At 40.8% G+C, this 26,996-nt stretch overlaps 2 protein-coding genes across 5 annotated transcripts in view; both read left to right on the forward strand.

The window, feature by feature from the left end:
* XRN1 (5'-3' exoribonuclease 1) overlaps window positions 1-21,495 on the forward strand; it is a 49,502-nt gene extending 28,007 nt beyond the window's left edge. The window contains exons 25-43 of one of the 4 annotated variants that reach the window (XM_077348773.1): window positions 355-501; window positions 1,829-1,918; window positions 2,542-2,677; window positions 5,252-5,308; window positions 6,127-6,259; window positions 8,117-8,186; window positions 9,523-9,748; window positions 10,295-10,393; window positions 11,689-11,781; window positions 12,015-12,129; window positions 12,950-13,011; window positions 14,076-14,192; window positions 16,542-16,664; window positions 16,932-16,977; window positions 17,128-17,309; window positions 17,712-17,825; window positions 17,917-18,031; window positions 18,447-18,607; window positions 18,704-21,495. In XM_077348773.1, coding sequence (XP_077204888.1) covers window positions 355-501; window positions 1,829-1,918; window positions 2,542-2,677; window positions 5,252-5,308; window positions 6,127-6,259; window positions 8,117-8,186; window positions 9,523-9,748; window positions 10,295-10,393; window positions 11,689-11,781; window positions 12,015-12,129; window positions 12,950-13,011; window positions 14,076-14,192; window positions 16,542-16,664; window positions 16,932-16,977; window positions 17,128-17,309; window positions 17,712-17,825; window positions 17,917-18,031; window positions 18,447-18,607; window positions 18,704-19,009 — 2,392 coding nt within the window. In that variant the 3' untranslated portion in view covers window positions 19,010-21,495. Of the gene's footprint in view, window positions 1-354; window positions 502-1,828; window positions 1,919-2,541; window positions 2,678-5,251; window positions 5,309-6,126; window positions 6,260-8,116; window positions 8,187-9,522; window positions 9,749-10,294; window positions 10,394-11,688; window positions 11,782-12,014; window positions 12,130-12,949; window positions 13,012-14,075; window positions 14,193-16,541; window positions 16,665-16,829; window positions 16,978-17,127; window positions 17,310-17,711; window positions 17,826-17,916; window positions 18,032-18,446; window positions 18,608-18,703 lie in introns of all 4 variants that reach the window. The other 3 variants (XM_077348771.1, XM_077348772.1, XM_077348774.1) reach the window with 3 other exon arrangements.
* A 4,506-nt stretch (window positions 21,496-26,001) lies between these two features.
* The window catches only part of GK5 (glycerol kinase 5), a 29,835-nt gene continuing 28,840 nt past the window's right edge, over window positions 26,002-26,996 (forward strand). Inside the window, exon 1 of the mRNA XM_077348775.1 lies at window positions 26,002-26,279. Within this exon, the coding sequence (XP_077204890.1) occupies window positions 26,064-26,279 (216 nt within the window). The 5' untranslated portion in view covers window positions 26,002-26,063. The remainder of the gene's footprint in view (window positions 26,280-26,996) is intronic.

The following is a 26,996-nucleotide window of genomic DNA, read 5'->3' on the forward strand; positions in this document are numbered from 1 at the left end:
AGCAGGGAAAGTAGCAGGTCTGTGGGGGCATCCATTGGGAGTGGAAGAGGAAACGGCTGGAGAATTAGGGGAAATGATACTCTCTCTCACAAATGATTGTGGGTCCATGGTGTATTATTTTTAATAGTAAACGTTGACAAAATGTCAGAACATTAAAATGGACTAACCATAAACATGATTTTGCATTGTTTTGGAACTCCCCATAGCCTGATAACTGAGTGTCACATTGCCCTTTAGAAAGAATAGTGTGTTGAGTTTATCAATTAAAGAACAGGAAAAAATCAAACAGGAGCAACAATTTATTCTCTCTGATCATTTGTATGCCCCGTAATTTGTTCTGACTTTGTTTTCTAGTCCACATGGAGACCATAAAGCAAATGTGGGACTGAACCTAAAATTCAATAAAAAGAATGAAGAAGTCCCTGGCTATACTAAGAAAGTTGGAAATGAGTGGATGTATTCTTCTTCAGTAGAACAACTCCTTGCTGAATATTTAGAAAGGTATTAAATTGGTTACATCTTGCATTGTAGCAGTGCACTGTATGAACTAGTATTGTGTAATATTTTAGATGCATTTATCTTTGCTTTATTGATGATGTTATTTATATTGGTAGTATTAAGTTTTCTTAAATCTACATTATCAGGGAAAGGCTGCCTTAAAAAAATTTAAATAAAGAATAAAGCCAGTGAGATATATTTTCTTCAATCTATCAGATACTTTGGCAACAATAATTATTAAAGAAGAGGGGTTGTATTTCACTTTATTTGCCAGAAACATATAAGTTTACATGCCACTCTTGATTTTTCTTCATTTCCCCATGATTGAGATGTTCTATTTTTGCAGCAATCCCAGTTAAGATTTGTTGTCCATGGGATTAGCAAAATTGTCTGCTCTGTTGAACAGCTTGCCAGATTACTTGAAATTGGTATACTTCCCATTTAATCCTTTCTAATGATAGAATAAAAATGACAACAGATTGCAACCACTTGTAGGTTTTGCTAGGTTTTGTTCTCCCTGGGAAATGTGTTGGATCCAAAGTTTGCATTCCATTGCTGTAAGGAACCCCCTACTTCTGGCACAAGGAACCTCTCACCAAACGCTTTGCATTCTGTAGATCATTCTTAGATAGTACTTGTTTTGTCAACATACTGTACAATTAACAACATTTTACCAAGTGGTAACAGCATTCTGCATGCTATACAACAGTGGTCCCCAACATTTTTATCACCGGGGACTGGTCAACGCTTGACAATTTTACTGAGGCCCGGGGGGGGGGGTAGTCTTTTGCCAAGGGACATTGCTGCCACCGCCTGAACCCCTGCTCCACTTGCTTTCCTGCCAGCACCCCTGATTTCCCACCACCCACTGGGGGGTGCTGCCAGCAGCAGCTGCGCAGTGCCACGCCAAGGGGGAGCCCCAGTCTTGGCAGCCACCGGAGAGCACTAAAGGTGAGCAAGCAGCAGAGTGGCAGGGCAGCCCCTGAGGCAGCAGCTGGGGAGGAGGATGAGGAGGAGCCGCAGCCCGGTTCCGACTGATCTATGAACCGATACCGGTCCCCGTACCGGGGGTTAGGGACCACTGCTGTACAATACATATTGGCCATGATGCAAATAAGTTATACGAATGGTTCTGAATTTTTTTCATGCCACATGTGAGATCAGTAAAAATATCTTAAAATACTATGGGCATTGCATCTTGGATTCCAAATCTCTTCTCAGTACTCTGCCGTTCATTTGCACCTGCTCATCGCTCTGCCACTAAGTTATCTAGGGAATTGTTCCAGAGGTGTCTGAGAAATTTACTCAAATTTATTTTTGCATTTATTAGGGTTCCAGAACTTTTCAGCTACATAGCAAAAAACAGTCAAGAAGATATATTCTTTGAAGATGATATTTGGCCTGGTGAAGAAGAGAATGGGTAAGGAATTCATAGCTTTTGAAAATACAGTAGATCAATTCCTGGGTCTGACAGATTTAATAGAGTCCACATCAATCCCCTGGGAATGTGGCAGTGATGACTCTTGCTAGAGCTGGGTTGCAAGTGACTGCTAAATGAATCTGTTGCTTTATTAATTACCTGTATTAGGGCTTGGGACTCCCCTCACCCCTGTGTTTACCTGCTCATAGTACAAAACATAGTGCAAGTAAAATATGCAGCAATATGCTTGTAAGCTAAAGCTGTTCTTAAGGATCTCTTGATTGGTACAATATAATAAAACACATCTTGTTTAATGGCTAACCTTTTATCTGAAAGCTTTATGAAAATATTTGAAGTCTGGCAAAATACGCTTTTTAAAAAACTAGGCAATTTTAGAGTACTGATTCTTTTAAAAAGTTCAGGTCTCATGTTTATCCTAGACAAGGCAAACTCGGTCTTGTACTTTCAACTTTCTGTAAGCTAAGCAATTGAACTTGCTGTACAATAGATAACTGCTGTACAGCCTTTGTTCAACAATGTTTCTGTATTCTAGGCATTGTAAAAATTAACTGTAAATGTAATTTTTGGGGATTTTTATTAATATGGAATTATTCTTAATCTAGTGCTGAGAAAGTTCAAGAGATTGTTGCATGGCTAAAGGCTCATCCTGTTAGCACTCTTTCTCGTTCTTCTTGTGATTTACAAATTCTGGATGCTGCTATTGTTGAGAAGATTGAAGAAGAAATAGAAAAGTGCAAGGTACTTTTGTTAAAAGACAGAAGAACTACAGATCTGTCTTATAATAACACCATATTGTATAATTTATTATGTTATTACTCCCAGCTTTCTTCCCAATGAGGACCCTAAGTGGCGTACATTGTTCTCTGCTCTGCCATTTCAGCCTCACAAAAACCATGTTAGGTAGGTTAGGCTGAGAGTTTGAGAATGAGCCAGAGTCTCCCAACAAGCTTCTATGGCAGAATGGAGATTCAGACTTGGATTTAACGAGATCCTAGGTCGACACTTTAACCACTACACCACTCTGGCTCTCTAATGGCTGTCTGTAGTAATGGGACAGTAAGTTTTATTTATGACAGATTCCACTAGTGCTGTTAGAAACCTGATGGAACGAGCTCCCTGAAGAGCTGCGGGCCCTGTCGGAGCTCTCTGAGTTCCGCAGAGCCTGCAAAACGGAGCTCTTCCGCCAGGCGTTTGTCTAAGGCCGGGTGATGGCCCGGGGCTAAGATCGGACCCCTCTCCCCGGAGGGGGGAGGCCAGTACTAGACTGACCTGGTTCCCCAGATTGTTCCACCCTATGCCCAATTATCCATCCGTTCCCTTCTGCTCATCCAGTGGGCCTGTACGGGAATAGTTTTTTAATCGCCATCATTGTGACTCAGTCATTATTTTAATGGGGTTTTAATGGGGAATTTTAATGGTTAATATATTGGATTTGTATTAAAACATTGTGAACCGCCGCGAGCCGGTTTCCGAGAGCGGCGGTCATACAAATCAAATAAATAAATAAATAAATAAATAAATAAATACTCAGTTAACTGGCAAAATAATTGCTGGTTAACTGTGAATTATAAGCTGCTTTGTAAGTTACAGCAACTTGGAAGATGATGTTGGCAGTTTTACCTCCTTATCGGGCCCAATCAGGTGTATGCCAGCCAGTTTCCCAGTGAAATGAAGTATAGCATTGAATCAAACAATTTGGACATGCTTTTTATCTATTACATTCTCAGCTCTGTGTAGGTGGTTCTCTTCTCTTCCACTATAACTTCACAACAACCCTTTGAGTTAAATTAGTCTGAGGGTGATGGATCACCCAGTGAGTTTCATGGCTAAGTAGGGATTATTTATTTATTTGAAACTTTTATTAGCTGACTTTCTCCCTTATGGAATTGAAGTACAAGAACTTGAACGGGGTGTAGTCTTAATAGATTGGTATTTGTACTGTACTAACTCTAGAATTGTGTAACAAAACTTCTGTAAGATTTGTATTCTTAAACAGCAGTCGATTCTCTCCCCCCCTCCCCCACTAGTTGTCTGGGGATGAGTGCAGAGGATCGGGATGCCGGTCTTCAAGGCACATGGTCCCTAAACTTTGGAGGCAGGCAAATGCCGAGACTGGGAGAGCATATCGGCAAAGGAGAGGGTGAGCAAACGCTGAGCCTTGGAGAGTAGCCAGCCAATACCTGAGTCTGTGGATGCTCCGTGCCAGCAAGACAAAGCTGGGGGAGCCTGGGAGTATGGGGGGGGGGGGAGGACACGGAAGATGAGAAACAGGCTGGCTGCAGAGGGGGGGACTGCTGAAGAAAAATAAGGAAGGCTTATCTGAAATGGCGGGTGAGAGGAATGGGCAGTAGGGTTGTAGGAGTGGGACGACCTGGAAGGAGGGAGAAGACTCAGCAAGCCTTTGGGAGGAGACTAGCAGAGGAGGGAGGCAGATATACCATCCCACTTCTAGTCAGCCATGGAAGTGCAAGCGAGCAACAATCCCGATGAAGAGCCGACGGTGATAGGAGACCTGTGAAGAAAAGAAGACTTACCTATGAAAGAGAGAGGAGGAAATGGATGATGCACTGGCTCCAGCAGAACGGAAGCAGAGGCAGGCACACCTGTTTAAGAGGGAGGAGGCAGGGTTAAAGAGGGATGTAAAAAGGGTAGAAGAAGAAGGGTGAAGTTGGTTGGATGGCGAAGGTTGGTGGTGAGAGGAGAGAGGAAAGAAAGAACACGGAGATGCACCATTGTACGGTGGAGGGAGAAGACAAACACGGAAAAGCCAAGTACCCAGCAGCCTGAGTGCTTCTTAAAGGGGCAATCAAAATGGCAGAGGGCAGCAGAGGCAGGGGGAGCTTGCCACCCCTCACCACACTAGCATACTTGTTAACAGTTTGAGATGCATCTTAGGGGCAGCAGTTCCAAGCAAGTCCTTGGAATGTGCAAGTTCTATCTTGATTGTGATTAGTTTGGAAACCAAACCTGGCTTTCCCCTTGCAAGCTCTACGGTTGTATCTTTCTTCCACCTAAATTCTGTTGAGTTTGAGGAAATCAGAGGTCTCCCAGAAGATTAATTTTTATTTGAGATATTAGACTTGCCTATGTTCTGAGTTGTCCATGACATCCCTGATGGTCTTTCTCCTAGTACCAATATGCTCATGCATAATGTTCCTCATGTCTCATTAAGATTATCTGTATATCAAATATTGTGATCTTACATAGAAGGGAAAAATGAGTTTCTGCTTTGTGGTGGAAAATATTGCTTTTTGGTAAGGTTATGCAATCCTAGAATAGTTTGTTTTATTAGTTTTCATCTTATTCCCTCAGCAGAGAAAAAGTAATAAGAAAGTACGTGTGACTGTGAAACCCCACTTATTATACAGAGTAAGTTTTGACTGTTTCATTACAGATCTTGTAAGCTATGACCAAAATGGAATTCTTTGTGCTTTAAAAAGACTTCAGAACTGTCACACTTCAAAGAAGATCAGTAGTAAATTCGTTGATGATAGTCAGGTATTACCTCATCCATAGTAGTGAGGCATACCTGACTATCACCTTCACAGCAATTACTTCTGGATTTTTTGGATGTCTCTGTGTGTTTTTAAACTGTGTAATTCTGGAGGTGCATGAAGCATCTTATAAATGCCATGGATAACTTGCTCTGTTTAGACCAGCAATAGTTTCATTAACCATGTAGATGCTACTGATGTAAATTGACTTTGAACGTGTGATCTTTTTTGTAATACTCTGATAAATACATCTGCTTCTAAGATAACAGGATGAGGATTGCTTTGGCAATGGAACCATTTCATCTGCATTTTGACATAGTGGGTTGGATCCCATTAATAAGAAGCACGTGCACAGGGTTCTCTGCTCCCTCAGTTGCCCCCTCCAGCAGCAGCACTCAAAGTTCTCTTCATCCTGCTCCTGGGAATCCTCCATCCTCCAGAAGCAGCATTTTTGGCTGCCAGTAGGGTGAGGTTGAGGGTGCATAGAATCTAGGTCAGGGGTAGTCAAACTGCAGCCCTCCAGATGTCCATGGACTACAATTCCCAGAAGCCCCTGCCAGCCCCTGATCTAGATGGAATCCAAGCCAATGTATTTAATTTTGTGTGGCATATGATAGTGATTTTGTTGAGAAGTCTGAAAGTAGTACATGTTTGTAGATTTGCTGTGATTTCATTAGTCTTGATTTCTACCAGCCTTTAGAACAGCATCATGGAACCATACCAGACCGAGATGCAGAATACCGACTCTTTGACCGTGTTGTAAATGTAAGAGAGTGCTTTACGGTTCCCATTGGTCTTCGTGGTACCATAATTGGAATTAAAGGAGGTAAAATTACATCACTGATAAACACTCTGCTTTTAAAAGTGCGTGAGAATCATTTATTGGCCATTAGTCAAGTTTAAAATAATGCATTATTTAAAATTTTATAATATAAATTTTTGCCTACATGTGAAATCGGCTAATGCTTTACCTTATTTATGTAGTACTTTTAGAGCATACAACCATGAATGAGAGGTCCTTAGATTAGGGGGAAAGAGGTGCACAGTTAATAAGATGCATGATCTGGTTTAGGTTGCAGGATTTATTTTGCTTCCAGTGCATTTGTAAATGCCTCAAATGTAAAATACTTTAGGGGCTGATAGGCATCTTGATGCTATTTGGATCAAAACAGTCTTATGCCTCTTCAAGGTAAAACTAAAGCTTTTGTGATCCAGGTTTGCTTTTTTACCTAGTGACTACGTGATAATGTATATTTTACTTACTTAAAAAAATTATTAGCTGCCTTTCTCCTTTCTACAACTCAAGGCCGCTGACAAATATAACTATTACAGACAATATAAATGAACAGCAATTATAAAAACACACAAAGGGCCACAGTTTAGATTTTTTAAAATATACTGACAATATTCTATCATTTTTAGCATGCCAATGTGAGATGTTCGGGATTTTTTTTGACGGACCTTTCCATTTTGTGATTGATTAACTCAGTAAACTAGTATTGGCCCTTTGATCAGAAAAATATTTGATCAATTGTGTGGTCAAATATTGGTTAAGTATTTCTATAGCATCAAGCCTGTTGAAACTACAACAGATATTATTTAATAACTGATTTAGTTTATTGTTTGTTAACATATTTGTCTTAATAATTTATTTTGGTTATTATGTCATAAGGCTGTAACACTAATAAACTTACTTTAATAACTAGTTTGCTGCTTATGCTAATTGTATTAACAAAGTGCTTAAGTTTTGTGAAAGAATTGAAGTACCTATTTCAGAAAATGCAATAAACTATAACATTTGATAAATATGACTTTATACATCTGAACAACTCATGGGCCTTTTCAGTGTTTTGTTTGTGAACACCAAGGTTAAGCCACAGGTTAAAAAATGCTAAAAATTAAATTTTAAAAAGAAGTAGGGCTGTGTAGTATGAACGGAAGTTGCTTTTAAGTTGGGCTATGTAGAAAATGGGCCAGTTCTTCTTGTTTGGAGATTTCTGAAATAATAACAGATGACCAGTAGGAGAAGCACTGCTAGGTTTATCCCACTTGCTATTGTGCTTCAGGGGTAAATAGCTCCCTCTGCTGCTGGGACTAATACATGATACCAATAATTAAATAAAGAAGGGAAACTGCCTCCTGCACAATGGCATTCTTGGCTTCAGGGAGTATTTGGCAACATTTAACCACAGTCAAATAATGGGTAGTGATATTTGATTGGGCAGTAAAGTGGATTAGAAATTCTGTTTGATTCTCCTTCCTGGTCATCTATATCGGTGCTCCCCAACCACTGGGCCGCGGCTCCCTCTCCCCGCCCCCCCGCCCCCCCCCCCCGCAGTAAGAAACTTACCAGGCCGCAAGTTTGCGGACCAGCAAGCTTCTTACTGTGGGGGGGGGAAGGGAAGCAGGGCCGTGCATGCGCATCACATGCGCGGCCAAGCAATAGCCCTCCTTGCTGACGCCGGTCCCCAGCCTGAAAAAGGTTGGGGACCAATGATCTATATGGCACATGAGGACAAGCAGCATAAGCACGCAAGCCCTTAGACCCATAAAACAGCACTGAGTCCTACAGTTGACCATTTAAAGATGAGACTAGCAGCACTTAAACAATAACTTTTCTCTTCCTTTAATGCCTCATTTCATCCTTGGTGTTTGTTTATTGTGTTCTTCATTTCCCCCCCAGCCAGCAGAGAATCTGATGTGCTCTATGAAGTACTGTTTGATGAAGAATTTCATGGAGGCTTAACGGTCAGGTTTGTAGAGCTAAAGTTAGGGACATCTTTTTTCAGTGTGATGCATGATCCTGTTCAAAATGATGTCCTGCACAGAAATGTGTTCTTTATGATTTTGTAAGCCTTTCTAGTGAGCAAGTTTTTATACACATTTTTAATTCATTATGACAAGTACACTGTAAAAAGCAGTACATTACTCTTGTTTTGTATCATTGGGGCGGTGGGGGGGCGCAAAAGTAGCAAAATCGTGAAGGAACCTACTGCATACAATATAACAGTATTATAACTACTCATTCTGCACACATATATAATCTTAACACAGCCCGCGGCACCATGGGCGCTGCGGACTAAATAAAGCCATAAGGGCTTTGTGGGAGGAGTTAGGGCGGGCTCTGTCTGGGATGAGGAAGGGTGCCGATTGGCTCCTTCCTCCGGACAGACCATCGGCCAGGCCAATCGGCAGGCGCAAAGCGCCTGCCCATTGGCCCGGCTGATTCCCGCCCTGCCGAAGGGAGCATGCGGCTCGCAGTTGCTCTCTTGCCGGCGGCCTGACGCGTCGGGAGGCGCAAAGCGCTTCTCGCCGCGTCAGGCCGCCGCCCAAGGACACAATGGCCGCACGATCCACTCCTCACCTTCACGCTGCCGCTACCCCGCCACGCCGCTCCGGCCCCAGCGAGGCACGCGGCCCTCGCTGCCAGCCCAGGAAAAAACCACGGACCGATCCACTGCTCTCCTTCAAGCTGCCGCTGCCCATGAAAACATGCGAGGAGCCTTCCCAGGGTGAATTTGCCCCCACTAGGCTGCCCCACCAGCCCAGTCCGTCCCCGTCTTCTGCCTGCCTCCCCGCCCACACAGACAACCCCGCGGAAGCCTTTGCGGGTTGGGAGGGGGGTTACGATATGCCTGCTAGCGCCCATTTCATTTGAAGGTAAAATGGGCTTTAAATCTAGTGCAGTTATAAACACAGTTCATTGTATTTGTGTGTATATTTGTTTCAAACCTGTGGGCTGCGTTTACCTTGACATGCCTTGTATATTAAAATTCATTATTTTTCTTTAACGTTTTTTCCTGCCTTTTGGGTTGTTTGTAGACCCCTACCCCTTCCTTTTCCCCCTGGTTATTACCCTGGAGTTTTTTAATAGATGAGGAACAACAGTAAGTCAACAGCATGATGTCACCTGGTGGTCTTGAAAAAAGTGGGATCTGAACCCAGGTTTCTTAGGTTAGAGTTCTACATACTAGTTTGCAGCATCATAAGAGTTTTTGAAATTATATTTTTTAAGTAGGCGGTCCACATTTGATGTGACCATGTACTTACTGACACAAAATTTTTATTAACTTTAAAATTTTCCTTTAGGTGCTCACCAGCCAGAGGTTACCGCATGCCAGCCAGTGCCTTAATTAACCTTTCTCATGGCCATCGGTGTGAAACAGGAAACCAGAAGCTAACAGCCATAGTCAAACCCCAGCCAGCTGTGAGTCCCTACAGCTCATGTTCACCTGAGTCCTTTTCCGTAACTTCGCAAAAAGCACATCTAGGAGGCCTCAACCATTCCCCTCGTTCCCTCTTTGTTCCAACTCGAGTAAGTCCACATTTAGTTCTTAAAATTAAGTCACAGAAACTGAGCTGTTGCTCAAATTATGTCTCAGTGGGTGCTAAATATATATTTTGGTTTTCATGGTAAAGTTTAGAAAAATTTTCCTGGTTACGGTAATAGTAACTAGAACAGATCAATCCAGCTTTGCACTTAGTAGTAGCTAGATTGATCATAACTCTGTGCTTTGGTGCTGGGGAAAGTGAAGGGAAATATTTGACTAAGGTGACCAGATTTTAACATTGGTAAAGCAGAACACTATTGACCGGGGGGGTGGGGCGGTTCTTGATTATAAATTTGGTCTATATGGAGCAACAAAAAGTTTCTTAGAGCACATAGAACGCAAAAATAGTGTGGGTGTGCATGTTTGCGACTTTGTCAGTTGCTGTAGGTTCTCCTTTCTCAACATGATTTGATTTGAGTTTATGACCTCTGTTGTGGTGCAGGATCATTCTGATGAAAAACTATCATAAGTAAATTCATTATTTCAGGAAAAAATGAAAAGTTACTTTACTTTCTCCATTGGTGATTTAGCAATTGAATGGAAGGCAGCCAAACACTCTCAAGTCTGAAAATCAGAACTCGAGTTCTCCCCAGAAAGGAGCATTTTTAGGTGGCAATCAGAAACACAAAGTAAGTGGTTGTTTTCTTTTTACCTCCTTGTAGATATCTGTTAACTTTATATTGAGGTTTGGGTTTCAACTTTTTTAAAGAGGAAGCAAAACATGGTACATGTATTAAATTAAATGGCATGCTATCCAATAAGTTACACTAGCTTATGAAATCCAAAATTAGACTGTAAAGAAATGCAACTATTTTGTGGCTTTACTTGCTTAATATTTGAGCAGAATGATCAAGGGGGCTTTCAGCACTAAAACAGCACACAAACCCCTTTCTAGTTTGTAGTTTGCAGCCTTCCTATATTGCTTGGCTGAGAGACAGTATTGCTTGGCTGAGAGACAGCAACAATTAGCTACATTCTTAGGTGGCACTGTAGAATGTATTGTTGAATGTCCTGTGAATGACATTCACAGTCTGAATTTAGGAGTATTATTAATTCAGTTAACAGTCAACTGAAAAGGCTTGAGTCAAAGTGGAAAGTCAGTATGCCTTGCATATGAACATCCCTTCCTCTCCTAGGGCTAACTGGGGCTCCCCCTTGGCATGGCACTGCATAGCTGCTGCTGGTAGCACCCCCCCAGTGGGCGGCGGGAAGTTAGGGGTACCGGCGGGAAAGAAAGCAGAGCTGGGGCTCAGGCGGTGGCGGCGATGTGGCAAAAGACTAGCCCCCCTGGGCCTCAGTAAAATTGTTGAGCGTTGACCGGTCCCTGGTGATAAAAAGGTTGGGGACCACTGCTGTATGGGACTTGTGTGCTATGTATGCAAGAGAAGATATGAAATAATGCATTCACCTGGCATCTTCTGCACCAGACAAAGTCTGTCCCATTTATTTTGCTTTTGGTGGTAGTGGTTCATCTCCACCACCTCTTTCCCCTGGACTCCATTTATTTTATGGCTTCTTAGCTTTAATTATTTTTAATGACTTTGTTATAACTTTCTGAATTTCAATATTATGCTTCTGTTTAAATTATTGCACCTGTGTTAATTTATGGCTTATTTTTATTTTATTTTACTGTGGAACACCTTGAATTCCTATTCAAGGCAACACACATGTCTTTTAAAATAAATATCAGTGTTAAGCAACAGAGAGGAAGATATGCAGGGGATACTGAGATGTACATACAAAGACTATGTATACGTATGAAACTCTGAAGAAAGAAATCATTACATGTGAAAGCCACAGAAGGCAAGCGGGAGGTGGAAACAGCAGATAAACTTATATTCTCATGGCCATTACAATTTACATTTGATGATCTGCTCGATCTTGTTTAATTGGGCTAGTGTTGTTCTTTTTTTCCCCTACCCAGGCTCACAATAAAGATGATGAATTCTGCAGCATTTGGCAATCATTGCAAAGCTCTGGAAAGTCTCAGCCTGCCCAGCAAAACAGACATGAAAAGGTTAGTTCTATCCACGCAATTCAAGCCCGCTGGAAGGAAACAAAACACCTTTAACTTTTTTTTACAGTTACTAATTTTATCCTCTACACCCCCCAACATGTTTTAAAATCTTAAATGTTTTCTTATGTCTGATTTTTACATCTTGGTCTGTGACCATATAAATGAATCTCAACAGTGCAATAATACTCCTGTGCAGTATATCGCTAACTAAAAAAAACCCTCAATTTTTTTAGGGTGGAATTGTGCCTCAATATATAAAGCTAAATGCAAGTGGCCAGTTCTGTAAACCAGGCTTCAATGAGAGTAGCTTCAAAGGCCAGCAAAGAAAGCAAGAGTCGTTCAAAAAATGTAAGTACTGTTATCCATAAGGTTTTTTTTCTTTTAACAAAATCTCTACGTTCTAGAAAGTGATAGGATTTGATTTATGGAGATACCTTTCAGCACTGGCAGTGGTAATTTTCAAGCAGAGGCAGATGTGATACATTTGTTCTCTGATTATTTTGCCTGTATTGATAATGTTGCAGAAAGCTTTATCTTTAAAAGGCCCCTAGTACAGCTCCAAAATGACTTATTTCAATGAACCAGTGTGGTGTGGTGGTTAAGAGTGGTGGACTCTAATTTGGAGAACCAGGTTTGATTCCCTGCTTCTCCACACAAATGTCATCTGAATGACCTTGAGTCAGTCACAGTTCTTTTAAAGCTCTCTCAGTCCCACATACCTCACAGGGTGTCTGTTGGGGAGAGAGGAAGGGAAGATGATTGTCAGCTGCTTTGAGACTCCTACATTTAGTGAAAAGCGGGGTGTAAAAAGCAATTCTTATCCTTCAACATTTATTATGCCTTCTTTGTTTGGGTGAGGCTCATAACACAGGCATGTGCCAAATTCACCTTCACTCCCAAAGCCTGCTCAAATAGAGCTGTGTGCTTGAAGGATAGTTTGTGAGAGGAAAGCCCTCTTTTGCTCCAGTAGTCTGGCAGAAAAGCCATCTGTACCAGCAGAGCATAGCCAGTCATTACTTTCTCAATAGCCAGGTAAGACCGCTAACCTTATGAGCCCACCATCGAGCATCTCAGTTCCATCCGTTTCAGGGACAGAGCAGTTGCATCAAGTCCAATCCACCATTTGCTGAACTGGCTTGTTTGGCTAATATTGTGAACTTTCTTATAGCCAAAGAAGATCCTAAAGGTCCAAGAAATGAAGATCAATCACATAAAATAACAAATAAACCAGTAAGTTTTAAACATTCTTTTTTGTGTGTTGAGTCCGGTAACTATTGGTATATTAATTTCTTTTCCAGGTTCCTTCAGTTACAAGAATGGTATGCAGAGTTTGTTGCTAGTCCTCACGGCATCATAAACTATGATCAACCTAGCTCTATAATGCCTGGCCTGGGGGATTTTTGTTTTAGGTTTCTTTTGATAGCAATTTCTGATAAGGCAAAGGAAAGGTGGGAGGAGCAAAAATTGCGCTGGGTGACACAAGCAATTTTGATATGTCTTAAGTAAGTCTTTATATCTCCGACATAATTCAGATGGACAGCAGTCTTTCTGAAACCTTGCCAATGTATTCTTTATTGATACATTTCAACAAACAGTCAAAGTATTGCTACAAGATCAAAGAATTCCTTGCTCTTCAATTTACACCAGGTCAAAACAGCAGTTTTGGCATCCTTGAGGGATTCAAATTGTGTTCCTTTTAAATGTTCTTTGCATTTTTGGTGGAGGGGGGGACAGTCTGAAAGGGCATGATAAGACCTGTAGTGTGGATGGGGTAAGGTTTCTACACAAAATTCCAGTAGTTCAGACCTACCCTTAAAGAATGAGCAGGTTCATTGTTGTGATGGGAAAAAAATTCCTCAGCACAACTTTCCTGGCCTTTTTCTCACAATTGCAGTGTCAGGTTATTGTTGTTGTTGTTGTTTTTAAGTCACCCTAACAAGAGTAAGACAAGTGTATTACTGAGAGAACATGTCTGCAGCCATCCACTGATCACAGAGACATGTATGAACTGGAATCCTAGTAGTAATACTTTTTGACTTACCCTTGTATATGAAAACAGCACTTTTGCAGTATAATCACCTATCATAGCTAGTAAAGTTGCAGCCATTTTAATTGCAACAATGTTTTTCTCTGTTGCTGATGACTGATTTTAGGAAATTAAATCTACAGTTAACTGCACCTACACTGTTGCGATCCAATTACATTTACTATTTCTGCTTTTGATTGTAAAATCAATTTATATTTAAGATAACATTGGAATGTTAAAACATAAGTAATATTCCTGTCTGTATCAGAATTTTTCAGGTGCTAATAAATGTAATGTGAAGCTTTTAAAGAGAAATGAAGGTCCAAATATACCAGTAGAACAAAAGCCTGCAGTTGATAGTGCCAGTATAACTGAGAAGGTACAAGTAAGTATTAGCATGCACCTGAGTATATTCTGAGAAGGAAAAAAATCAACAAGCATATTCACTGCATTTTAATAAGGCAGAGTTGCATTTTTTTTCACGACATCTTCCCTTATGGAATTGGACCTCTGCAGGCCATCAGCGGGACTGCCTATACATTTATTATGTGAAACATTTAGTATTTCATGTTCTCAGCTATAAATGTGAAAGGAAGCTTATGAAAAGTAACAACAAATGAAATATATATAAAATCTAGTAAAATGCAGCAAGCAGCAGCGTAAAAAGGCTGTTTCTAAAACCAAAGCAGAATAAGTGCGACAGTAAAGGAAGCAGCAGTAAATATTAGAGAAGTGATGAAACAAGCTACAATTAATTTGACCCAAACAGCCAAGTACCCTTCAACAGTTGTGAGATGCCTGAGGAAAGAAGAGTTTTTATTTGGCATCTGAAACTTAGCAGGTTTAGCACAAGAATAGCAGTTATGGGGAATGAGTTCTAAATGTGAATGGTTATTGTTCCCTCTGCTTCCCTATCCTAAATGGAAGGACTGTCATTAACAAATCATTAATGAGCTCCTTCAGCGTCCTGTCTGCAACCAGAATATTTTGACATAATTATCATTGTGAAAATTAATGCTGTTAGAAATTACTTTATACACTGAATATTCTGGGTTTGTATAATCCCAGAATTGTCCCTTAAGCATTGTGGGGCAACCCCCAATCTCTTAATGAGATTTGCAGGCCTTCCATTGCCTTGGCAACACATTTGAGGCTTGGGGCAGCTGCCTAGCTGATTGGTGGCAGCTTCGAGCAAAAAGTGCAGATTACTATATGCTTTAAATCCCAAAATGACTGGACAGCTTTGGGATTTAAAGCATATAGTCACATGCACATGCATTTCCCTGATCATATCACCCATGTGATTAATGGGGTGGATGTGGAGTACTTGAACACAGACCCCCTCCCCCCAAGCATGGGACCCAAGTGGTTGCCCTGATCTGCTGTATTCAAGGGATGGCTCTGGGAAGTCCATGGACTGAGGAGAGTAGAGAAGTAATCTTAGCCAAATCCTCTCTCAAGGTTTATGGGTTTTTTCAAGATCACAAGTAGGGTTGGCATCCGAAGAGGCCGTTCCCGCCCGAAGCAGCCAGCGCCGCATTGAGGGGGGGGAGAGGAGCTCTGCACATGTCTACCGACTGGTGTGCCAGCGCCTCCCCTCCTCGCGCTGCGGCGCTGGCTGCTTCAGGCGGGAACGGCTGCTTCAGATGCCGAAGTGCCCAACCCTAATCACAAGAGGTTGCTGATGAAAGGAAAAGGCAAGGAAATAGATGCTTCTGTTTGTGCAGCAACCATAGGATCCAACCCACTACATACATTAGTAAAAAGTCAGTCTGTTACCATCTAATTAAATATACCTTCTTTGAACTATGTAGAAAATCAGTATGTAAAAATGTTACATTTATTTATCTATTTATCTATTTATTTATCACTGCTGCCAGTGAGCTGGCTCACACAAGTTACAGTAATAAAACTCCACAATAAAATAGTAAAACAATTCCCCAACCTTAAAAAAATATTCCCTCCCAGGTGGCCAAACACCTAAAACTTCACCCCCCCCCCGCCCCCGTTCAACAGCCTCCCACCTAGTGCCTCAGGGGAGATGTTCATACATCTGCTGAAGCTACAGAATAATGAAAATGAGAATCTTATTCTTTTTTGTAAAACTGGATAGTGAACTGTGAATCACTCTGATTTAGAACTAGAAAAGATAGTGAGTTTTCTCTGTCCTGTCAGATCATTCCAAGGGTAAAGGGAGGATATTTCCATCAAGGAAACTGCAAAGTACCACAGTCCAAATCCCAACAGGACTCTCACCATGGTTGCTGTTAATAGACATTTAACGGAACAGGATATTTGTAGTGGAGCTTTACTTAACACACCCCCCCCCCCCAACCTTGACTTGACACAACATTTTCACATGGTTCACAAGTGTGCAGATTGAACTGGCTAGAAGTCTTCGTCTTCACTGGCTGTATTGAAATTGGTTGCATGTAAATTTGGAGGTGCAGTGATTCAACGCTTCCAAACATGTCAGTGAATCAGAAAGACCTTGCACATTACTAGACCTCAGTTTGTAAGCTGGAGTCTCTGAGCTGAAACTGGAATTCATGAGCATATACGGAGGGTTTGGGCTGGGTATAAAGTACTTGGAGATTGTATATTCACTCCTCTTTAATTTTAAGTAGACTAAACAGCATAGTTTTAAAATTTTATTGATTTCAGTGTGATTTAAACTTATTTAATTCTTTTAAAATTATGTCCTAAGTAATATTTGTCTGCTTATATTTGCTAGAATGGATCTGAACTTGAAAGCCTTTTGGCATCTTTGAAAATTTCCAAAGACAAAGAAGTGCAATCAACTTATTCCAAGGAGCCAACAAATGAAGAACATCTATCTCCTCAGTCTTTTGCTATGGTTTGTATGATGTATTATGTTCATTGCAAAATTAATTTGCTTGGTTCCTATTTATAACATACTGAAGATTAATGCAACATATTCACAGCATTTAATGGTAAAGTGCTCCATTTTTGCGATCCATAAATGCTGCTATTTAATTTCAGTCTCTTTTTTTAAAAACAGAAAGGAACCCAAATGCTCAAAGAAATTTTGAAGATAGATAGTTCCAATACAACAGAAACTAAGCCAGTGATTAATGAAGCTTCTGTTTCAACTTGTAAGCAGGATTCTTATGGACCTGCCTCACAGCAGAGACATACAAAAAAAATGGGTATGTACAGGAGATAGAGGATTTTGTGACATATATGTTGTATATATATAATTTTTAAAAATAATGTGGTTTAAGTAATACAGTTTTGAACCCCTGGCAATATATTTTGTTTATGTCATCCCACACTGATACTGTGTGTTTTTATGATAGCTGCTTTCATGAACAAGTCCCCACTCTCAGGCGGGCCTCAGAACACTCATGCCATGGAAGCTGGAGGCCACCCTCTCTTTGGATCACCAGGCTCGTTATCTACACCAGTGTCTGAGCTTTCTCGTATCTGTTCTCTTGTTGGAATGCTGCAGCCAGAGTTCTCTTTCCTCATAACTCCCCAGGTAAGCTTAGCTTTAAATAGTAAGACGTACAGAAATCTGAACAAATAAATCAAGCCCTGAAATTGCAGAACGGATGTATAGATTTACAACTGCTCCGTGCTGAGCTTTAATTGATACTGAGCTTTAACTCCATGAATCATGGGGTGTACAGTACACATTCCTAGCAGCTGGGACATGTCTCCTTCAAACTTTACATTTATTAGGTTGAAGGCTTCTTTCACTGCAACCATTAGTGTTTTTGTTCAGTGGTCAGACTCTAGTAGAAAACTTGATGCTCCTCTATAGTTAGAAGGCAAACGCAATGTATTCTTCCCCATCTCACCAATATAATAACTCTGTTTAATTTTATCTTGTGTATAGGGTAATGCAACATCTTACTTTTATCTTGTTTTGCTTCTGCAGACAATGACAGTCTGTCAGGTGAAGCTGTCAAATGGTTTATTAATACACGGACCTCAGTGTCATTCTGAAAATGAAGCCAAAGAGAAAGCTGCACTTTTTGCTTTACAACAGTTGGTGAGACCAATATTTCAATGTCAGCTATCTCTGTTCATTAGCTGTTTAATCTCACTCTGTTTCCTAAACTTCAACATTCATTCTTAAACAGAGCTCTGTTGGGATGAACTTCCCTTTGCCACCGCCTCCAGTATTTCCGAATTATCAGCAGATGGGAGCTCTTGTGCCTCCGGGACCTATTCCTCCGGTCTTCACTCAGCACGCTGGTAAGTATATGAATGCTTTGTTCTCCATCATTGGAAGGGGAGGAGGGAATTGTGATTGGGTTACTCCTCCTACTTGCTCCATAGGGACTTCATCTCTCAGGGTTGGAGGAGCCCCCTTACTTCCTTTCAGTTTCTGGTTCTGCTTGGTCTCAAGTGCTGGCAATTTTTTGAGCTATGTTCCTTTACTGCCACTTCCATTAAGAAAGAATGTTGTCCTCTCCTTTGCCTTTCCTGGATTAATTAGTCATAGTGAGAAAGAAGATGTTGTCATCTGCGGTCGCCAGTGCTCACTAGGGCTGAACCTCTGGAGGCACCAGATGAAGAACTTGGCACAGTTGACCTCCAAGGAGTATCGAGCAGATCCATTTGGAATGATAATGGAATCTTTTTTAAAAGTTTGATTTTTTTTTCACAGCTAATATATTTCCTTCACCGTCTCATGCATTTGGCCCAGTGCCATGGGGAGCACCAGTACCAGTTCATGGCAAACCTTATTATGCTGGCTCATATCCTGGCAATATGCCACTAGCAGGCACTGTTCCAGTTGGCACACACAACCAGTTTATACCTTTGCAGGTAAGTTTGATGATACCTCTACAAGTGTATATAAATTCTATGCTTAAAACGCTTCTCAAGGTTTTGAAGAATTACAGTTAATGCTTTTTTTTAAAGGTAACTAAAAAAAGAGCTGCTAGCAAGATGCATTTTGACTCTAAGGACTTCTCAGGTACACTTCAAGTTGTGCAATTAAAGAATGAACAGCCAGTGTCTTCCGACACCATAAAACTGAATCAACAGGATGCTGCATCAGATCCTTTAAGATGTCCTCAAACTGCTCAGCCTATGCTTTCTTTTCAAGAGAAAATGGCTTCTCCAAGTCCCAGTGCATCTCATAAAAAATCGACAGCAAATGTTTCCATCAAGCGAAAGCCAAGAAAATTGGCTGTCAATTTTGGTGTATCCAAATCTTCAGAATAAGTATGGTAGATGGGTGATTTTATTTATCCCTCGTTATTAAATCAGTAAATACTACTTTGAATTTTAAGCATAATCATTTGAAGGATATTTGAATTGTCAATCTCTACTGTCAAGTACAGCTTTTTTTAAAGTATGTTTGCTACAGAGCTTAATTTGGCATGTTAAAAGTCAGGAAACTCTGGATTAAGATCACTCACTATCCATTGTGCCTAGGTCTCTAAAAAGTGGCTTTTATGTACTGTCCCAGGAGAGGAGCAATAATACTGACATGGCAGTCCTAATTCAGAATTGCCTCCTTTTAACCAAGAGATGAGAGACTTCAGTTAATATTTAGCATGATTGTTTAATATTTGTCTTCTTTTTGATTATGGTGTCATAACTTCTAAAAATGATTTATTTATATGCAGCCTGCATATTTTGCTTCTTTATTTTCAGGTCTCTCTTGACCTGATACAGTAAGAATAGAATTTAAATATTGTGGAGCTGCCAGATTTGCTTTATATAGATTGATTTGTTGGAGTTACGCCAAGGCAGCATTAGAGCTCAGAGCACTGTCTAGAATTATTGTCTTTTATTATGTCTTAACTGAAATAGCACCATGAATGAATCATTGAGAGAGAAAAGTAGAATAAATACTTCAGAGCTTATTTATATAATAGTAAGTATAAATGTGAATATGTTAAAGAGGCATCCACATAATTTACAAGTTGTAGTTCAGCAAAGGCTGCTAATTAACCATCACACGGTTTCTACTGCAGATGGAGAATGATCCCTAAAATAAAAATTCTTTTACAGGCTCCAGTACTTTGTTCTGTAACAATATATACACACTGAATCTGGTGTAGATGGCCATGACTCCTAAATTAATGTAGTTTTAGAAGTATGAGTAAGCTCTGTCATTTGAAGTTAGTGTGTCTGTCGTACAGGGGTAGTCAAATTGCAGCCCTCCAGGTGTCCATGGACTAAAATTCCCATGACCCCTGCCAGTGTTCGCTGGCAGGGGCTCATGGGAATTGTAGTCCATGGACATCTGGAGGGCCGCAGTTTGACTACCCCTGGGCTAGTAAGTTTGAATTTTCCAATTTTCTTATGAAGATGGCAGACAGCCCAGTCTCAGTAAGCCCTTACCTTGGTTCTGTCTGCTGTGCTGTCTTCCTTTAATCTGTTTTACAGCACCATGCTTTATATTCTGTAGAAGTAAACTATTAAGTTGAGCGGTACTATTTTGCTAGCGAACTTCAGTGTTTAAAAAATCACAAATTTAATTTAATTTTTGTCAATGCAATCTTAAGGCTTCTCCTTCGTTGTTGCCAGATAGGCTTCCTCACTCCACGCATCACACTTTACTTTTAAAGAGCAGAAATTAAACTCCATGTGGGGAAAATGCCTGTGAGTATATTTTTATCCAGCCCCCCAAGAGTCCCAGTCTGTCAGCACAATGGAGGCAAGATACTAGGGCCATTTCTGGCAAGATAATGAGAAAGTTCAGATATGCTGATTAATTTTTATATTACAAAAAATTCAATCACCCTTAGTTCATAAATAAAGTGCTTTGCAATAGGGGAATTGGCCATTTGCCATGTAACTCAGTACACAGTCTTTATCCAGAGTGAGAAGTCCTTTGCTTTAAATTGTACAGTAAAAGTAAACGCTTAATGTTTTTTTTCTAATTTCGAAAGAGAAGAGGAACATGATAAACTATTTTATTTGCCCATATACTTGGTAAACTACTAAATGTTTTCCTTATTTGGCGTGCCGAGGGACGTAATTTTAATCCAGGGATAAAAATCATATACTAAATTTCCTTATTAAAGATTCTTCTGTCAGCACACTAGGAATAGAGGCACCTAAAGGATTTATAAAAGGTGACTATCTCAAAACCAGCAAAATCTGTTTGATCTATTGATCTGTTTTTTTATCAGTTGTTTTTACATCAGAATCTCATATTTTCAAAATTACAAATGCCCATTAAGTGTCCCATCTGGTTTCTTTTTATGCTCGACATGGTATGTATTTTTCAGATTGTTTTCTGTGTTCATCTGCAGATTCAGTATTATTTTCCTTACATGTGGTGCCCAGTTTTTAGATATATAATCCATAATAAATAATTGGCTTCTGGCATTTTGTTCACTATTTCAGCTGTTTTGTTTTTATAAAGATATATTGCTCATTTCTCTCAAAGTGTATTTTGTAAATGCTGGAATTTTTCATCAAGATCTTGTACAGAGCAGTATTTTATTAAAATCTGAAAGGGAAGACTTATGTGCATATTTTATAGTTTCATTTTTTTAAAAAGGACTTTGTTTATCTGCTAAACGAAATGTTTTAAATTGGCATACAAATTAATATGGGAGTGTATTTTTGTGTTTAGTGTTGTGCATTTTCAGAATTATAGCATGTAATTACGCAATATACTGTGCAAAGGTATTTTAAAATATGAATGTAAAATATACACTGAAGGAATAAATCATCTGAATCAAACACTATTTTAGAAGGTTAATGCAATAATTTTTGTGACTGACTCGGTTTACCTGCTTGGATAAAAAGTATAAACTAAAATGTTTAGGTATTGGCTTAATCTGCTTACTCTCCATAATTCAGATTAATTTTGGCATTTGCATTCATTATACAATTTTAATCAGAAGTTTGAAAATCAACCCATTTTCTTTCAAAGAAGGCAAGAAAGATACAATTCAGCTCAGTGGCTCCATAGCTATTGTTGTTTATAGGAAAGGTCTGGAAGTGAGGGGCATGAAGATTGACCATAATGTGACGAAGGGTTGCTGCCAATGCCACCAGACCACAGGGTTTGGTCAAGAGTTGAGTAAGAGTAAATGTCACCCATTCAAAATCACAGAGCTTATTATGGACTAGATTTCAGCTTGAGCAGTTCAGTATTGAATGTTCCAGATCATGACTTAATCATTCCAGTCTTCCATCCAGAACCAGTTCCAAGCCACTGAAGTGATTTCAGTCTAAACTGAAACGCACTAAGCATAAGGGACCACAGAGAGGCAAACTCCAAAAGGTGACTAAAAAGACTTAAGTTATCAAACCAGGCCTTCATGGGTGGAATGATCTGGAGGTCCTAAAGTAGCAAGACCAAAGTCCATTGTTGTCTCTTCTCTTCCAGTTCCATAGAACCTGTAGCATGACTAAATGGAGTGGATCTTTCATTGTGAAGCTTTCCAGACCTTCCCCATAACAGCTAATCACCACCTCTTTAGCACTTTGTATGGAAAGAAGCCCTCTTTATCCATTTATCATGGACCTTATTCTGTGTCTTGATAGCACCTGCATCTATGCAGCTATGAGTACACACACACACACACAATACCTTTATTGGCATAAAGCGCTATGAGTAATAGACAGCACACTGAAAGCTGTAGGGATATTGTGGAATTGTGACTCCCAAGAAAACTATCATGAGGCCCTGATGCTTTTTGATCTATGAATGTGTCAGCTATGGGAAGAGATATACTGTATTGGCATTTTATTAGGAAAAGATTTAAAAATAAAATGTACAGTATAATCACACCTTTATATGGATGTATGATATAGCCATATTCAGAATAGTGCACCTAGTCTAGCTGATCCCATTTCAATAAGGACATTGTCATTTTGGATAAATGTACATAAAAGATTAACTAAAATGCTCCATTAGGCACAGTCCCTATGAGGGGCTTTTAAGCTTAGAAAAAAATAATGGGAGCATGATTGAAGTTTTAAAATGTATGTTCTGAGGGGATAAATAATTTTATTTCTTTTCTGTAATCTATGAAACACTCAGTTAAATTGATCACTATTACGTTAAAAGTTAACAAAAGGACTAGGAAAAGAAGGCATTGATTTTGTGACAGTAATGTAGATGTATACACTCATTTTTGTACTCAAAAGAGCTGCAGCTACTAAACAACTAAAGCAAATACTTTTTTCTATACAAGGAATATTAAGACCTAAAACACAAGATCTCCTGTTATCCCATCTTATAATTATTTAAAAAAATGAAAAATTAGCCCCGAATGCATAGGGTCACTCAATAGTAAAAAATAATAATAATAATTAAAAAAGCTTTTCAAGAGAGGGAATCTCAGAATCACTATAATCCACATGTTTAATTTGCCTGCCCAGAGGACAGAATTATTAGTGAAGTGAATACCTCATTTACATTCTTCAGAATATAATGGCTGTAGTCTTAAAATGGGTGCTGCAAGACACTGCCCAGCTCCAGATTGCTGCTGAGTGAGGCTTCCTGTGTTAATGAACAACCACTCAAGTGCACAGCATAGTGGAAATACTGAAAACCACTGCAGAAACAAGTGGGGTCAGAACATTGCTCTCCTTGTGTGCATGCATACTGTTCCAATGGAAATGGTTACCAGAGTTATCCCTTAATGTCTGGCAGAGAATCACAACATAGCCACCTATTTGTTCTTCAACAAAGCCTGTTTTCCCCAAAGCAAAGCCAATCTTGACTCTCCTTATCTGTGGGAAGGGCTTCCAATGAACCCAGTCAGTATCAACTTTATGTCGGTAAGGATCACCTCTTCAAAGTAATTGCAACCATCATACAAAGATCCCTGACTTGTAGATTTCCAACGTTTTGTGACTGAGTCTCCTACAGACCATGATAGTCATTTTGTGATTATTTCCATCTCCCATCCTCAAAAATCCCAAAAGTGTTCACACGCTCAGCAAGATTGAGGGCTTCTGATAAGGATCTTTGTTTCAATGTTGCCAGCAAGAGTGAGAAACTGGAGACAACTATCAACATGTGAAAAAGCACAAGTAAATTTAAATGTAACAATATTAGAGTATGCTTTCATGAACCTGGTGCCAAGATTCTTAAAATCCAAATATTGTAGGATCATATAAAATAGATAAAGCAATGCTTACATTATAATTGAGGCAACTGAAATATCGTGTGCAACAATAAAACCAGGTCTGGGTTGATACAGATAGAAATAACTTTTCCCCCCAGTTGGAGTACTGGTTGGACCTGTTTATAAAGTAAACCTTTCAATAGCTGTCCAGAATGAAAACTATACGGTTTTGGGCAAGTTCTGATATTGGGTTTTTTCTGTGAAAAAGCATTTTGTGAATAGTTGGAGAAAGGATACTGAAGAACTGGAAATAATGTGGAGGAAAAGCCCATCAAAAATAAGGTTGAAGCTTTTTTCCCATGAGGAAATAACATGCAGCTCTTCAGAAAACAAGATGAGGGGGAGGTTATGTATGATATGGGGAAAGTGTTTGTTGATTTTCCATTGTACTAGAATATGGGAACAGCTAAGTAAGTTGATGGGCACTAGATGTAGAACAGACAGAAGAGTATTATGTCATCCTTAACACATTACATAATTCATTGCAACAAAATGTAATTATGGTTGTTAACTTCAATGGTTTTAAAGGGAAATGAGCCAGATTCATTAAAGAACAGTTCATCAGGAGCTACTGGTTAAAATAGAACCACTGAATTACTCTGAATATCAACTGTAGTAAGGGGGTGATGGGTGGAGGAGTGACTTTGATCCAACATGCTGCTTTTTAGGTTTCCCAGAATTATCTGGTAGTTCGCTTATATGTAAAAGCACAGGAGCCTAAATAGGAAAACAACAGTAAACCCCTTGGCAGCTGAAATGCACTGTATTGATTGAGATTTTTACCTGTCATCTAAAAGGTCTTAAGTTAAGTTTTTTGGGGACAGTGAATAACTCATATCTGAATACAGAACCAAATATGATTCTTTAAAAAAGAAAACAAATCTTTAACATGAAAGTATATCAGACTAGATAGGTGTGATGCTAAGATAACTATTGATTGTACACCATTGTTTTGTTACCTGCTCTGAGCTCCATAGGAGTGGTGGGGTATAAGAATAAAATCTAGTAATAGTATGTGAAAGGAATGGCAGGCAAAGATTTTAATGGGACTAAAGGACATTTAAAAATGTTTGCAGAAAAGGAAATGATACAGTTGAACCCTAGTAATCCAAGGGTAACCAGGCATACATTGTTGCCAGAGCTTTAAAACAATCTGACACACTATAACAGCTAGCGTTCACCTAATATGCATGCACAGGAAAGAGAATGTCCAGAATTAAACTTCTTTGGTCTCAAAGGTGCCACTGAACACAAACTTTGTTCTAACAACTATTGCTTGACTGCAGAAACATTATGGATTATTAATATCGGTAATAAATAAGGTCCTGACCTAGATAGCCCAGGTTAGCTTCATTTTGTCAGCAGGTGAAAGCTAACTAGGGTCAGCCCTAGGCCCAGTCCGCACACATAGGATAATGCACTTTCAATGTGCTTTGTCAGCTGGATTTTCCTGTGCAGAACAGGTAAATCTAAAGTGCATTTAAAGTGCATTATCCTATGTGTGCGGAATAGGCCCTGGTGGTTAGTATTTTGCAGGGGAGATCACCAAGGAAGTCCAGGACTGCTATCACCTCTGTTGCCCTCCTGCCTTGAGAATCGGCTGCGACTGACCAGCACTTCCTACCACTCAAGGCAGAACTGTCAAGTTGCCTATTTTCAGTTCTGCAAACGGCCATTCCAGGAGTGGCCTTGTTGATCTCTCCCTGTGAATGCTGACGTCGCTTGACACTAAATTATTAAAAAGTTGCCAATCCTGCTCCGAGGTTAAGAAGGCGGGTGCTCACTGCGTAAATCGTCCTTAATAAAAGGCCCTTAATAGTATTAACGCTGGTGAGAAGCAGAAAATAGCACTTGTTTTGCTTCCTCTCCCCGGCGGCTTCGGAAGGGCCACACAGGCGGCTCATTGTTCCCCCAGCCGCGATTAGGTCTGCCCAAGGCCGCGCGCCTTTTCCATTGGCTTTCTCGCTGCAACATCCAGTCGCGCTGGGAGCGCCTCGTCCCGCCTGAGTCCTTAAGGAACGGCTAAATTCGGCGAGGCACGTCCTCTCTTCACACCCACCCACCCACGCGCCCTTCCCGTGGCCGCCCCGCCCCTAGTGGCCAAGGGTCGGTGTAGTTCATTGGACGTCCTCTGGGGCTCCGCTCTTGTGGCCGTCGCCCACGGGGCTTGGATGCAGGCTGTGCGCGCCGCCGGCGAAGCAAGGGCTCGAGGGGCGACGGGCATGAGGCTGGGCGCCGCTGAAGCGCTAGAGGGAGATGTGGCTGCCGCCGCGGTCTCTATGGCTGCCCCGGCTAAGTATCTGCTCGGAGTCGACGTGGGCAGCACCGTCATACGGTGCCATGTTTACGATCGAGCGGCCTCGGTCAAAGGCGTAGGTGCCAAGCAGGTGAGTGAAGCCGCAGGACGAAGTGAGGAGCGGCGGCGGCGTCCTTCGTCAGCAGCCCACGGGAGAGCGTCTCATTCGCCATGGGCATCCATAGGCTTCCTTCCCGCCGTTTGGTTTTTGCCCTGCCCGAGGAAGCGCTCGCTAGTTTTTCGCACCTGTGCCCGGAGGGTCTTCTCTTTGCACAGACCTCGCGCAGTCAGCCCTTCCTTTCGGATACGCCTGGTCCCCCCTTTGGTTGCTCGAGTCGAGGCACTTTCTCCACAGAAGGAAGGTCTGCTTTGGGTTCATCAGCTGATGAATCAGAAAGGCTCCGGATTCATGGTTCCCAGGGACCCTTGAGAATGGACTTGTCTCCCCTCCCGCAGGCAGCGGGTGGGGAAAGCGTCAGGTGCTGGGAATCTGCCTCTTCAGCCCCTTCTTGTACCGTGAGAAAGAGGAATGATTGGGATCCGCATAGGGGACAGTGTTGCAATGTTCCACCCATTTCTTTCAAGATACCCCGTCCTACACTGGTCACTTAGTGCTACAGTTTTGGACCAGAGTGCAGGAGGATATTCTTTGTCCAGTGTGTTTTGTCTGAGGATGGAGAGTGATGTATAAGCTGATCACTCGAGACCCAAGTTGTCTATCAGTTATGACATTTTCTCTTTCCATAGTAGTTCTTCCCAAGTGAGTAGTATAGCTCAGTGGTCCCCAACCCCCGGGTTGGAGACCGGG

This window comes from Paroedura picta, chromosome 8 (assembly GCF_049243985.1).
Source record: "Paroedura picta isolate Pp20150507F chromosome 8, Ppicta_v3.0, whole genome shotgun sequence".
NCBI classification, from domain to species: domain Eukaryota; kingdom Metazoa; phylum Chordata; class Lepidosauria; order Squamata; family Gekkonidae; genus Paroedura; species Paroedura picta.